At 40.0% G+C, this 14,113-nt stretch overlaps 1 protein-coding gene across 1 annotated transcript in view; it reads right to left on the reverse strand.

Moving 5' to 3' along the window:
• Window positions 1-797: 797 nt before the first annotated feature.
• EPSTI1 (epithelial stromal interaction 1) overlaps window positions 798-14,113 on the reverse strand; it is a 112,368-nt gene continuing 99,052 nt past the window's right edge. The window contains exons 11-13 of the mRNA XM_025364294.1: window positions 9,969-10,068; window positions 2,866-3,200; window positions 798-2,572 (exon numbers count right to left, since the gene is read on the reverse strand). Coding sequence (XP_025220079.1) covers window positions 3,192-3,200; window positions 9,969-10,068 — 109 coding nt within the window. The 3' untranslated portion in view covers window positions 798-2,572; window positions 2,866-3,191. The remainder of the gene's footprint in view (window positions 2,573-2,865; window positions 3,201-9,968; window positions 10,069-14,113) is intronic.

Below are 14,113 nucleotides of genomic sequence, written 5' to 3' on the forward strand. Positions count from 1 at the left end.
ACGTGTTTACTGGAGTCATGCATATACTTACTTGAGGCGTTCTTCCCTTACCAGTTGAATGTTCCTGGAAGGTCACGTATCAGTTAAACTTTGCCTTTTTGCCTCTTAATGCACATGCTTGAGCTTTCTCGCCCAAATTCTGAGATCTTATCAGAAGCTGCTGACCACCGGTTTCAGGTGTTCCTATCTATTGGGAGACTGCCTTTCCCTGGCATGGGCTGCAACCAATTATTATTTTAGAGAGTCAGCTTAACAATTGGCTGACCGGCCGGGTGCAGTGGCTCATACCTCTAATCCTAGCACTTTGGGATGCTGAGGCGGGCGGATCACCTGAGGTCAGGAGTTTGAGACCAGCCTGGCCAACATGGCAAAACCCTGTCTCTACTGAAAATACAAAAATGAGCCGGGCGTGCTGGCGGGCGGGTGCCTGTAATCCCAGCTACTTGGGAGGCTGAGGCAGGAGAACCTCTTGAACCCGGGCGGCAGAGGTTGCAGTGAGCCGAGGTCGTGCCACTGCACTCCAGTCTGGGCAACAGAGTGAGACTCTGTCTCAAAAGAAAAGAAACAACAAAAAACACTTGGCTGACCATCACCTGATGGTTGCCTGACATTCCTGGTGGGGGGCGGGGTCTCTCCTGGCCTGCTTCTATGTGCCTATCTACTATAATATAACTAAGCCCAGTAGCAGAGGAAATCGTTTATTTTGTTAAAATAGGCCACTGGGTAGAGGTTGTTGCTTTGCACATTTTAAGATCTATCAACATAATACCAAGAACAAACCATGAAGGAAAAAGTGGTAAATCCAAACACAAAAGTGTTTAAAAGTTTATTACATATTTTATTACACATCTGCATTGCCTAAGGTTTCTATAACACACACCCTACATTGGAATGATCTGTTTCTTATTTTTATTTTCTACAAAAAAAAAAAAAGGGATGTTAAAATTAAGTATAGAAATGGTGGAACTTTGGGATTTCCTGTCCAGAGTTATCTACGAGTCAGGTTTTATTCCAGCTGATTCAACATGGCAGATTAAATGTGAAAAGTAAAGTGGTGGGCTCCCTTAGGCAGCAACTCTTGCTTCTTTCCTGGTTACCTCTGCCTACATAGATAATTGATCAAGAAAGATGCTTACACCCCCACACATATTCTAGATAGTTTTGGTCATAAAGTCACAAGTTTCCATATCTGCACAATTTTTAAAAGATAGAACTACACATTTGCACAAAATCTTTGGGAGTCGGGGGTAGGTCAGGCAGTGGAGGAGAAACTGACACCAACTTCCCTGAGAGCTTCCAAAGTAAGAAAGCATCCCTTTTTCCTACATCAACTCCTGGTTGCATGCTGGAAAATGCAGCAAGTGAGGCACACCAAGCATAGACACAAAAATTGGAACGCGACCGTAAGGTAGCCAGGCCGGCAGGTGTAGGGCCAAAATGGCTGCACGCCACCACAGTAAAATGTCTACTACAGCCGCACATTGACAATCAGTTCGGTGATGTTTCCAACACGGGCTGGGGGATTGAGTTTCCCCCATATAAGGCAATGACAAGGATTTCAAATGGACCAAACATTTTATATTAGCGTCAACAGCATGAACACAGCTTCATCTGGCAGAGGAGACGCAACCAAGAATATCTGCATTATTTACTCCAGAGACATTGCCTGACGCCATCTGTTCTCTGTCACCTCCCACCCATCAATGTGGCGCTTTCCTAGCGCACCCTTGCCCAGCTCTGTGAACCCCTCAGTGATGTATTTTGGCCCAAGAATTTCAAATCCCCATGTTTTCCTGAATAAAGAGATTTGGAAAGTTCATTTCAACAGAGTGATTGGTAACACAGAAGATCTCTTAATGCCGCAAAGTATTATTAGTTGTCCAGCTGCAAAGATGATTTGTTGTGTTTACCTTTATTCTAGGATTGAATACAATGCTTTCGCTATACAATGTGGTGGCTGGGGGATGGTGAGGCGGAGGGGACAGAGGGACTGAGCTAGAGTGCACAGCATAGAAAATCAATACTCTTACACTCCAGGGTCTGTGAACTGGTTCAAGGTCACAGAAGTGAATAAGAAAGCCAACTAACTAGCAGTAGGAAATAGGTTGCACAGAGCAAAGAAAAAACAAATTTCTGAAACACCTACAAACCACATATGATGTCTATATTTGTGTCTAGCTGACTTGTGTACAAACATTGGCCTTTCTGGAGATAAACTGTCCCCCTCTGAAAATTACGGTAACACTATTAGTAAGTCAAGACCAAAACAAGAGCCAACAGTCATGACAGTACTATATTTCATCTATATGGCCGGGAAAGGGGAATTAAAATGAGGCCCTTCAAGAGAGAAAACCCCAATAACTTTTCATTAAAAATAAAAATGACCGATTTGTACAAGAGTAGTTCACAATTTATTTATAAATTTGTTTAAAAGAATATAAGACATTTTTTCTTTTGTGCATATTTGTACCGCAGATTAAGAAAGTAGGGATTAAAATCTAAAAAGACCCCCAAAGCTTTCCAAAACCTGATCTGAGAATCAGATAAGAATGTGTCACTTAGAAAGACAAGCCTAATGCGAGCATTGGGGATACCATTAGGAGATATACCTAATGTAACTGACGAGTTAATGGGTGCAGCACACCAACACGGCACATGTACACATATGTAATAAACCTGCACGTTGTGCACATGTACCCTACAACTTAAAGTATAATAAAAAAGAAAAAAAAATTTCATAAAGAAAAAAAAGAATTCATGGGGCAGAAAATGTAAGGGGTTCTGGAAACAGAGACTTTGAAAGTCCAGAAATGAGCTATAAATAAACTGCTGCTAAAAAAAAAAAAAAAAAAAAAAAAGACAAGCCTGTAGCACCCATAGCTCTGATTAACCTGAAAGCATCAAGCGACTTCCTCTTTTTCTACCTTACCAACATTAATTATACTTCCAATTAGAAAAATAATGTAGCATTTCCCTGGCAGTAGAGATTACATGAGTTCAGTAATCAGCTCCTCCAAACATGCATAATGAGGACAGGGAGAAGCCAGTCACTCCTGACTGCACGGTCAAGTGTGTGGGCAGTTGAAATCAAGGTAAAAACAGTGAAGCTGAACAAAATCACTTTAAGAAAAAGCATCTCATGAGGCTTTTCGAGGTCAGTTGATGAAGGCCAGATAGGAGTCAATATTTTCTCATATACCCTGGAAGAAAAAGAAAACGAAAATAACCACAAGCAGCAAAATAAAAGTCAAAGCCTTTGTAGTCAAAAATGAAGTTCCTACAAAGAACGCTCTTACTGCATCAAGCTAAAATGACCATTTTTAAAAATTAACAACTGAAATGACCATCGAAACTATTTTCTTTCAAGTCACATTGCATTTGATTCCCAAAATAGTCTTGGTCAATAATGTAATAGTTTGTCAAGTGATGTCTTATTGGCTGCGTTCTTAGACTCACAGAGGTCACAAATAATATAGTTCGAAAATGTTGTCACCCACCTCCACAGTTACAGCCAGGACAGGAAGAACACATGTGGAACAGAGCAATTTAAATGGAAATGTCTCAAGTAGGGTTACGCTGTATTATGCAGGAGAAAGGTGACTTCTAAGAGGACCTTGAGGTAGGGAGATAGACTAATGAGTCTCCACTCACACCATGTACAAGGGTCAAGAGACCTCCATCAAGCCTTCCGCAGTGCTGGGCCACGTTATGTATGGAATACACACTATTGCTGTTTCTTCTAACACTTGGGGAAATTAAAATCTCAGGCTGCCTCATTGGTCATAGGAAATGCTTAACTGCCCTTGAAGACATAGGATTAAGAGTTTCCAGAGCATCCCAAAGAGCCTCACCTGCTGTATCAGAGGAAATATCATTTAAACGGATTTTTTTAAGTGACCCATCTTAGGTGCCTCAAAAAAACTAATAGAGGACCCTAGAAAAATCGAAATGTATTTTTTTACATATAAAAGCAATTATTGAAGAATAAATGTATATGTAAAGAAATATGAGAAATCTGATTTAAAGTAACAATGATTAAAAAATAAAAATCAGTCCACCTAACATACACACTTACTGGGGGCCTACTGCTTAAGTGTCTATATGACATTTCAAGAAGCCGCTGCTTCTTTACATGGCTTGGTTTTATCATAATTTCTGCCTTCCTCCTTTTTTTCTCTGGCTCTGACTTTTTACTGGTTCTGCTATTTCCTCCAAGCCTCTGTAAATTGAGGCATAACTTTCCTCTTTCATTCCTTGGAGAAGCTCAGTCCTCATCTATCAGTCTTTAAATGGTGACATATCCTTAATTTAATAGTAATTATAATATATTAATATAAGTTGTTAATCTATACATTAATTGCGTCCACTTGTTATTAGCTAAACATGTCCTAAATAAAAGTTTAATTTATGTCCTCTCTTCTTACTTTTGTATGATATTCTTTTTTTTTTTTTTTTTTTTTTTTTGAGACGGAGTCTCGCTCTGTCGCCCAGGCTGGGGTGCAGAGGCCGGATCTCAGCTCACTGCAAGCTCCGCCTCCCAGGTTTACGCCATTCTCCTGCCTCAGCCTCCCGAGGAGCTGGGACTACACGCGCCCGCCACCTCGCCCGGCTAGATTTTGTATTTTTTAGTAGAGACGGGGTTTCACCGTGTTAGCCAGGATGGTCTCGATCTCCTGACCTCGTGATCCGCCCGTCTCAGCCTCCCAAAGAGCTGGGATTACAGGCTTGAGCCACTGCGCCCGGCTTGTATGATATTCTTTTATGAACAGATGTTTTAAAATTTAATGTAGGTACGGTTACTTTTTTGGTTTTTTTTTCCTTGGTTTATACCTTGGGTCTTACAAAATCCTTTCTCAGCTCTATTTTATAAATAGCCTGTCTTATTTTCTAAAATGTAAAAGTCTTCCCTCCTATTTAGAAGCTTTAATCCACTTAGAAATGTTATGAATTATGTCGGGACCTAATTCCATGTAAGTACTCAATGGTCCCAACAGCATTTGTTGAAAAGTCTGTTTTCCCCCAGTGATGTGCTCTACCCCTTCTGTCATACAAAAAAATTTAAAAATTCAGAAATGTTGGGTGTGCTGGTGCCAACTGCATACCACACTAAATACACAATTAAGTTCCCATCTATACTTCTTTGTCTTTAGGAGTGAATTGGTTACTCTTGGTTCTTTGCTTTGATTACAATTTATTTGAATCTATAACTTATTTGAGAGCTCATTCCTATCGATTAACAAGGTATAACTCTTCATTTATTTATTCCACAATATCTTTCTACAAAATTTTTAGAATTTTTTTTCTTTTTTTTCTTTTTTTGAGAAGGAGTCTCGCTCTGCCACCCAGGCTGGAGTGCAGTGTAGCCATCTCAGCTCACTGCAAGCTCCGCCTCCTGGGTTCATGCCATTCTCCTGCCTCAGCCTCCCGAGTAGCTGGGACTACAGGCACCCACCACCACGCCCAGATAATTTTTTTTGAATTTTTAGTAGAGACGAGGTTTCACCATGTTAGCCAGGATCATCTCGATCTCCTGACCTCGTGATCTGCCCGCCTCAGCCTCCCAAAGTGCTGGGATTACAGGTGTGAACCACCATGCCCAGCCAATTTTAGAATTTTTTAAAAAGGGTCATGCATATCTTTGATTGGATCTTTTAATTAGATTTATTTATTCCTAATGTGTAGAAACGTAGTTTTTACATATTGATCTTACATCTACCAACATTGCCAAGCATTTTTTCCTTCTAATAATTTGAATGTAAATTCTTTTGGATTTTATGTCAATAATTGCATCATCTGTGATTTATAAAGGTTTTTTCCCCCTTTTCAATCTTTATATCTCTTATTTAACAGAAATATTTTTAATGTTTTTTATTATTATACAGTTTTGATCCCTTTATGAGGCAAAGAAATTTCCCTTCTATTCCTAGTTTGCTGGAAGATTTTACCATGAGTATTGTAATTTAGCAAATGCTTTTTCTGTACTCATTGAGATGATCATATGGAGTTTCTTTTATAATTTATGAGGTGAATTATCTCAGTAGGTTTTTTGTTTTGTTTGCAATAAGCCAAGCTTGCAATTCTGGCATAAATCCTATCTCATCAGGGTATGTTATGCTTTTTCATATTTATCCTGTCAAAATCTTGTGGTTGTTTTGAATCTATGTTTATAAGTGATACTGAGTCTATTTTTTTTCTATACAGTCTTTGTCTAATTTTAATTCAAAGTCACATTTACCTGCTTAATCATTTTGAATAATACTTCCTTCTTTTTAATCAGAAAAACTTTCTAGACATTTGAAATAATTTGTTCCTTGAAAGTTTAATAGAATTTTGCTCTAATATGTATAGGCCTGGTCTTTGTTTAATGGGAAGACAGTAAGACATTGCTGTTGATAGTGTTTGTATCACTTTGCATGTCCACCAATGAGTGTAAAGTACCCTTTTCCCCACAGCCTTGCTGACAGAGTATATCGTCAATCTTTTAGGGTTCCTTTGCCAAATAATTGACAAGAAATGGCATTTTGGTCTAATTCTTTTTCAAGTCTGCTTGGTTGTCTTTCATTGTCTCTTATTTTTTGCTCATTATTTCAAATTCAATTTTTATTTCATCAAATGTTTTTTAAATTCAGTATCTAATCATTTTAGCACATGAAATCATCTGGCCCTCAGTCTGTCTGTTGTGTTTGTGATGTTGAATCACAACCACTTGTTTCCTTGCGTGTGCGGTAAGTTCCAGTTATTGTTTTATGCCTGGGATACGTCAGTGAACACAACAATCCAATGGCCCCGCCCTTGTAGAACGTGGAACATACATCAGTCACCACAGGGAGAGGTGAAGAGTAAACAGTCAACAAAACGTACAAGAAATTATGTTTTAAAAGTATGTTAGAAGTTGAAGAGTGCTATAGAAAAAGGGAGGGGAGCCTAGAAAGGGAACTGCAGGAGCCAGAGTGAGAGGACAGGCAGCAGCTTTAACTAGGATGTCAAAGTAACTTCACTGAGACCGTGGAATTCAAGAAAGTAAATGAAGGAGGACAAACCATATGGATATTGTGGAGAATAGTATAGACAGAGCAGCCAGTGTCTCAGCAAGAAAGCTGGTGTGGCTAGAGAGAAAAATGAAGAAGGAGAGCCAGAGGCCTAAGAAGGGGTCTGGATCATGCAGCACCTGGTAGACTGCTGGAAGGACTTCGGCTTTTACTAAAAGTGATTTGGGGGGTGGTGGAAGCCATTGGAGGGGTATTGCAGAGACAGAATCTGACTTCTGTCACTCTTGTATTGAGAGCAGACTGTAGGTAAGTAATTGTGGAAGGAAGGAAACTGTCTAGGAGACTACTACAAGTATCTGGATGAGCACTGAGAGAGGCTGGAAGCAGGATAATGATGATGAGGATGGTGAGAAGCTGTTGAATTGGATGTATGGGGAAGGAAGAGTCAAGAGGATTTGTTGGCTAGCCGTGTGGGTGTGAGAGAGAGACTGCACCATTATGGAAACAGGAAAATGTGCAGATAGAGCACTGGGGTAAAGGGGATCAAAGGTTAGATTTTAGACATGTTAAGGCTGAAATGTGTATTACATATCTTGGATAAGTAGAGATGTGTGGGGTAGGCAACTGGGTACACAAGTCTGGACTTTGGAGGAAGGGGTCTGGGCTTGAAATAGAAACTTGGGAGTCATGAACATATAGTGAGCGTCTAATTTCATAAGAATGAAAGAGGTCATCAAGGTATTAAGTGAACATCAGTTCAGAAAGTGGTCCAAAGTAGATCCCGGAGGCACTTCACTGTTGAGAGGGCAGGAAGATGCAAGGAGTTCAGCAAAGAGGAATGAAAAGGGGTTATCACAGAGGTATATGAAAACCCAAGAGAGTACAGTGTCCCAGAAGGTAAGTAAAGAAACGGTTTCAAAGAAGAGGGAGTGATTCACCGTGACAAAGAATGGCGAGCAGTCAAAAGATGAAGATTGAGAAATAATCATTGGATTTTGCAATGTGAACATTTTTAGTGACCACGAAAAGAACATTCTTTTTGATGGGTAGATTCTAAAACCTGATAAGAGTGGGTTTAAGAAAAAATAAAGAAATTAGAGATAGCAGGGATAGGCACCTTTTAATGTTTTAGTCTGAAGGAGGACAGAGAAACAGGGCAGTAGCAAGAGTTCGGAAATGTGCTATCAACAGAATTGATCATTGATTTATATTTTATGCTGATGGAAGTGTTCTAGTTGAGATGGAACATTCAGCAATTCAGTAGAGAGGAGAGAGTATTATTAGAACAAAGTCCTCCAGGAGGTGGAGAAGATAAATCATAAAGCAAAGCAAGCACAGAAGTGCAGATGTCTGGAGGTCAATAGAGGTGAAGGTGGGCGCCTGAGGAACTTCCCAGATGTCTTCTTTTAAGTAAGGAAAGCACTGATAAGCCCTTTGGACTTGGATATGCCCATCCTACTAAAAATTTCACCCAATCATCCTCACTATTACATCATGAGAAAACAATGCTCCTCTCTTTGATCTGTGAGGAATCTAAGTAGAGATTTGTGGCTCACTAAGGCCTGCCAATAGTCATTGGTGAGCCAGATTGCCACATCCTCACATCCTCAGAAGCCTATGTGATATCCATTTACGCCCTCCCATCATCTTCCCCTCAGCCGCAGATAGATACTTTCTAAGTTTTAAGAGCATTTCCATAGAGAAGAAATGACAACCATACAGCGTGTTTCCAAGCCCTGACAAAATCTAAAGTCCAATCGTGTTTCACAACTAAGTTATATAAGCTTGGATAATGTCTTCAACTCACAATGGCCCATTTTCCACATGACTCCTACTCACATATTGTTACAAGACAGTATGTGTACATTGCATCGCACAATGCAAAGATCCTGTGTTTCAGTTATTTTCTCTGTTCCATACTGTCCCTATTCTGAATGCCAGAGTGTAACAAATGAGTATATATTAGGGATAAATAGACACATCCAGGAAGCATTCTCTGCAAATTTGCTTATGTTCAATTATCTTAAATATGTATACATTTATAAAATCCATTCATCAATTTAAACTACTAGATTACCAGATGTCTTTCAAAGGTACATACTACAAGATTTCTAACAGATTGACTTCTCAAACATGATCGTTGGTCTGTCGAGTATTTATTAAAGGAAGATCTTCTCTAGACTTTCTAGGTCAGCAAGCACTTGATTATTTTGTTGTATTTTTACCAGTTTACAGATTTCTATCTGATGTGTGTGTATATAAAGGGAGTGAGTGTGAGAGAGAGAAGGCAGTTATGCACTTGGACTTCAACTAAACTGTAAGGCCTATGGTCTTTAGTTTTTGATTTTATACACATTGCAAACCTCACAATTATATATATTCCAAAGCTTTGGTGCTCATTCAATAATATATCATGCACACAAAATACATTAAACACATATTACAGCACAGTTGCAAGGTTTTCATCACAGAAATATGTAAGGATATTTCATTTTTTAAAAGTGCCTTTTGCTATAGGGTTTTTAAAAAATCATTTTGTAGTGAAAAATTAACTACTGGTTTCTTTGATGTGTTAGTTTGACTGAAAGAATGTATTACTAGAGAATGCGTATTATTTTTATAACCATATTTCATTTAAAATCTTTCTCAAAAAAAAAATGTTCATTTGTTTTTTTGTAGGTCTGGGCAAGGGATGATAAAAGCCTTAGAGTCCAGGCAATCATGCTGAAAACAAAGGGCAGGTGTCATTTTTTATTGTGATTGGCCAGAGCTGAAATCAGGACTTTCTCCCTCTCTCAGAAGCTATTGTGGAATTTACAGTAATCCCCCTGGCTGACTGCCCATCACACTGCTGAACAGCATAACAACAACAAAAACATAATATCTGGGGAGAAGGCCAAAACATATATTAAAAATTCTCATTGTTTTTATTCTTCAACATTCAAAGATGATTTTTTTAGGAGAAAAGAAAAAACTCACCCAGCTGTTACCGCTATTCATATTCCAACAGCCTCCAGATTGCTCGAGGCCACCTGGTTGACTTTTGCCTTGGAGTCGGTCCAGAAAAGCATTATTTACCCTTTAAAACAATGAAAAATGTGTGTGAGTAGAAAGCTTGCTGCAGGGCTGAGAGATTTCTGAGAACCTAATGTGTTGTGTGAACTGACCGTGGGGATAGCTTCCTGGCTTCAGCTTAGAATAAATCTACAGAAACTTCTCTTCATACTAAACATATGACACGCTATTAACCGCTCTTTACTGGAGATAGTGCCAATCTTGGCTCAAGCCAAAGGGGGTATGAATTCTTGACCTGAGAGTTTCAGGCACTCATCGCCTACCAGTTCAGCAAGACCCTAGTTCAAGGAAGAAACTACAGCCCTCAGAGTCATGCCAGGTATGAACCTCAGAGGCTGGAGAAAGACAGAAGCCTCAGCACGAACCAAAACATGAAGAACCACCAAAGATAGCTCTATGGCATTATTGCTGCAAGACAGATGTCCTTCCCATGTTCCCTGCACTCCACTGCCAGTCTTGCTAAAGTAAACCCCACACATGAAAAGCAGAAATGGAAGGTAGTAGGGTGATGGTTATATTATTCTATTTCTGGAGCTCGCTACCTGGTTGTTCACTTTATAATGAATCATTATAAATATCTGCTTTATGGAACTTTCTGTGTTTCATATTACAATTTTTAAATTTAAAATAATAAATCACAGGTAACACCATGCTCTGAGTTGCCCACGTATGGCTGAATAGAGTCAGGGACTTGGAAGCTGAAGAAATGGCACTGCAATAGGTACCCTATGATATCAACAGATTATTTAGGAAGTGCAGAAATAATTGTGTTTCTTGGAAGCAGAAACACAACGCCTGGTGCATAGCAGCAAATATACATTTATGGAAGGACGGAAGGCAGGAATCAGTCACAGGAGACTCTCGTTCAGTCATGAAGATAAGCAGAATGTGGTCATGGTGAGTGGCTACAGGCCGGTGACTGGGGAGGTTTGGGAACTTTGAGGAAAATAAACGCTGGGTGGCAAAGTCAAAGGCTGGAGGGGGTTTTTGTGTATCTGTGCTTGCTCAGTGCTAGCTAAGATGCCATCCGTGTGTGGGTTCAGTTGCTGTTTCTCAACAACTCTAGGTCCCATCGGGCTGTGGTTCCACCTCAGCTATTGTAAAGCTTCTTTCCTGTCTTACCATAAAATCCATCCAAGTGCCATATTCTAGTCAGCCTGTTTCACTGCCAAGCTCCATGTTTAAGTCACCTTCTCTGAATCTGTCAGTGTGCAGATAGAATAGTATCCAACTTCGCTGGAGACTTGACTATCAAGAAAAGGAAAATGACCCTGCTCCCCATTAAACAACACAACCACTGGTATCCTGGACTGCCTACACGCCTGGGGCTGTTCTTATCCAGTCTTTTTTGTCTTTAACAAAGATGGGCTTTCATTCAGCATCCTCCACCCCACACCCAAACCACTGCAAGGCTTGTTAGCTCTACCTCCTGAACACATCCTAAATTCACGCTTTCCTTTCCATGGATACCATTCTAGTTTAAATTACTATCTCCTCTTCACCTTGCTAGTGCTTTCACTCCCACCTTCCGTAATCTAGTCCCCATACAACAACCTTACTAGATTATGAAAGAAATCTTGTCTTCCTTTAGCTTAAAATTCTCCCATGACTTCCCATTGGTCTTAGAATAAAACTGGCTTATAAAATGTTGTGTTATCTTGCTCCTGCCTACCTTTCCTCCCTCACTGAGTATTATTCTCTTCTTCACTCACTATAATCCCATCACATGGGGCGACGTGTGGTGGCTCATGCCTGTAATCCCAGCGCTTTGGGAGGCCGAGGCGGGTGCATCACTTGAGGTCAGGAGACCAGCATGGCCAACCTGGCAAAACCCCTATCTCTACTAAAAATACAAAAATTAGCCCAGCACAGTGATGGACACCTGTAGTCTCAGCAACTCAGGAGGCTGAGGCAAGAGAATCACTTGAACCCGGGAGGCAGAGGTTGTAGTGAGTGGAGATGATGTCACTACACTCCAGCCTGGGTGACAGAGCAAAACTCTAAAAAAATAATAAAAATCAAAAATAAAATAAAATAACCATAAAATCCCATCACTTGGGACTCAAAAAGTCCAAGCTCATTTGCACTTGAGAGCTTCTGCGCTTGCTTCTCCCCTGTTCGTAGGCCATCTAAGTCCATGCATCTGCCCCCAGTCTCTATGTGGCTGGTTCTTCCTTTTCCTTTGATGTCACCTCTGCAGTGAGGCTTTCCTAAGTAACCTATCACCTCCAGTTTCTTCCTTAATATCCCCTTGTGATATGGTCCTCACAGTACACATCACCATCTGAAATAACAGTGCCTTTGATTGTGGACTTCCATTTCTCTCCTCCAGATTATAATTTCCACATGGTCAGGGACCCCTTCTGCCATGTTTTGCCCTATTCCCGGGACCTAGAACTAAACCTTTATGGAACGTGACCTGATAATGTAGTTACTGAATGAACAAATCTTCCTGGCACATGTTCTTTACCCCTGAAAACAACATGGATGATGAGTGCAGACTGCAAAACAGCTCACTGGCAATTGCTCTCAATTCACTCAAACCCTGCGAAGACCGATGCCTTGTCACGAAGACATAAGGTAATGTGATTCACTTTTGAGCGTCAGTTACTAAGAGGACATCAGAGTGGTTGAGTACTCTTTGATGCTATAGGAGTGTCCTCAACTTGCCTATGTCCATGGCAGTGTGAGTCAGCCAGAGATAATGGGGGGAAAAGAGTTTGCTTCTCTCAATTCCTATCAAGAATCTAAATGGGAGGGAAAAGAACCAATTTCTATTTTTGTTGAATAGTTTTAGAAAGTGCATACATGCTCCTGCGGTCAAAGTTGTGCTCTGGGTTTTCTTCTGAGGGTTAATTTGGATAAAAACTATTATTCAGGGATGCTTTAAGTTTGAATAAATCACTTCAGTTCATCCCAGTTTTCACCTCACGGCCCAAATCCTTTCAAGTCCTTGACCCCCATGCTCTCTCGTTTCTTGCCAGAGTTTCTACTTGTCTTCTCCTACTCAAATACTTACAACGGGTCAGGTCCAGGTGCACTCAAGCTCATTACAGGTTCATTGAAAAGCTTGTCAGGAATCTCACAGCTTTCTATTATAACACTCAGAGTTGAGTTTTCTGCAATGTGAACTTTTAAACTGTAGAAAGCACGTGGTCTTTTTGATGCCAATAAAACTGTGCCTCTGGAGAAAACCTAATTTACATCCCCTACACACATACTATATAGCTTGTGGTGTTGCCTTGAGTAAGAATGGACACGGCTATTTTATTAAGAGTTCATTGAATATGTAGTCTCACATGATAACATGGGAAAGCTCATGGCACGCTTTGAAGGCAATACAAATGTAAGCTCTTTTCAAAAATTGATGAAGAGCATAAAATATATATTTAATAACTTGATCAGAGACTTCAAAACTAATTACTGAGTTTATTATCTAGAAAAATCTCTTCTTGGATTAAATTTGGAGCTATACATTTATTGGATCTATTTAAGTAGAATCAAAAGAAAGAGAAAATAACATATAGAAATTAAACAGCCCCACCAATATTTAGGTATTCAATAATACGGAAATAAAGAATGAGAGCCAAGATTCCTATAACAAAAAAGTTATCTTTTCCACCTCTAATCAAATAGCTTGGGTGTTTATTAGGTGCCCATCAAAGATAAATATTTTAGCAATGGAGCCTATTAATGTGACACATCACTATGTTTAAGATGCTTAAAGTCTTACAGTTCAATTAATCCTCAGAAGTCCAGAGAAATAACTGGCTACTACTGGCAATCAGTTTATAAATACAATATCAAGGTTTTTTTTAAACAGAAAGTATTTTAAATTAAAAATAGGCCAGGTGCGGTGGCTCATGCCTGTAATCCCAGCACTTTGGGAAGCCAAGGCGGGCGGATCACCTGAGGTCAGGAGTTCAAGACCAGCCTGGCCAACAGGTGAAACCACATCTCCACTAAAAATACAAAAATTAGCCGGGCATGGTGGCATGTGCCTGTAATCCCAGCTATTCAGGAGGCTGAGGCAGGAGAATCACCTGAAC

This window comes from Theropithecus gelada, chromosome 17 (assembly GCF_003255815.1).
Source record: "Theropithecus gelada isolate Dixy chromosome 17, Tgel_1.0, whole genome shotgun sequence".
Lineage (NCBI taxonomy): Eukaryota > Metazoa > Chordata > Mammalia > Primates > Cercopithecidae > Theropithecus > Theropithecus gelada.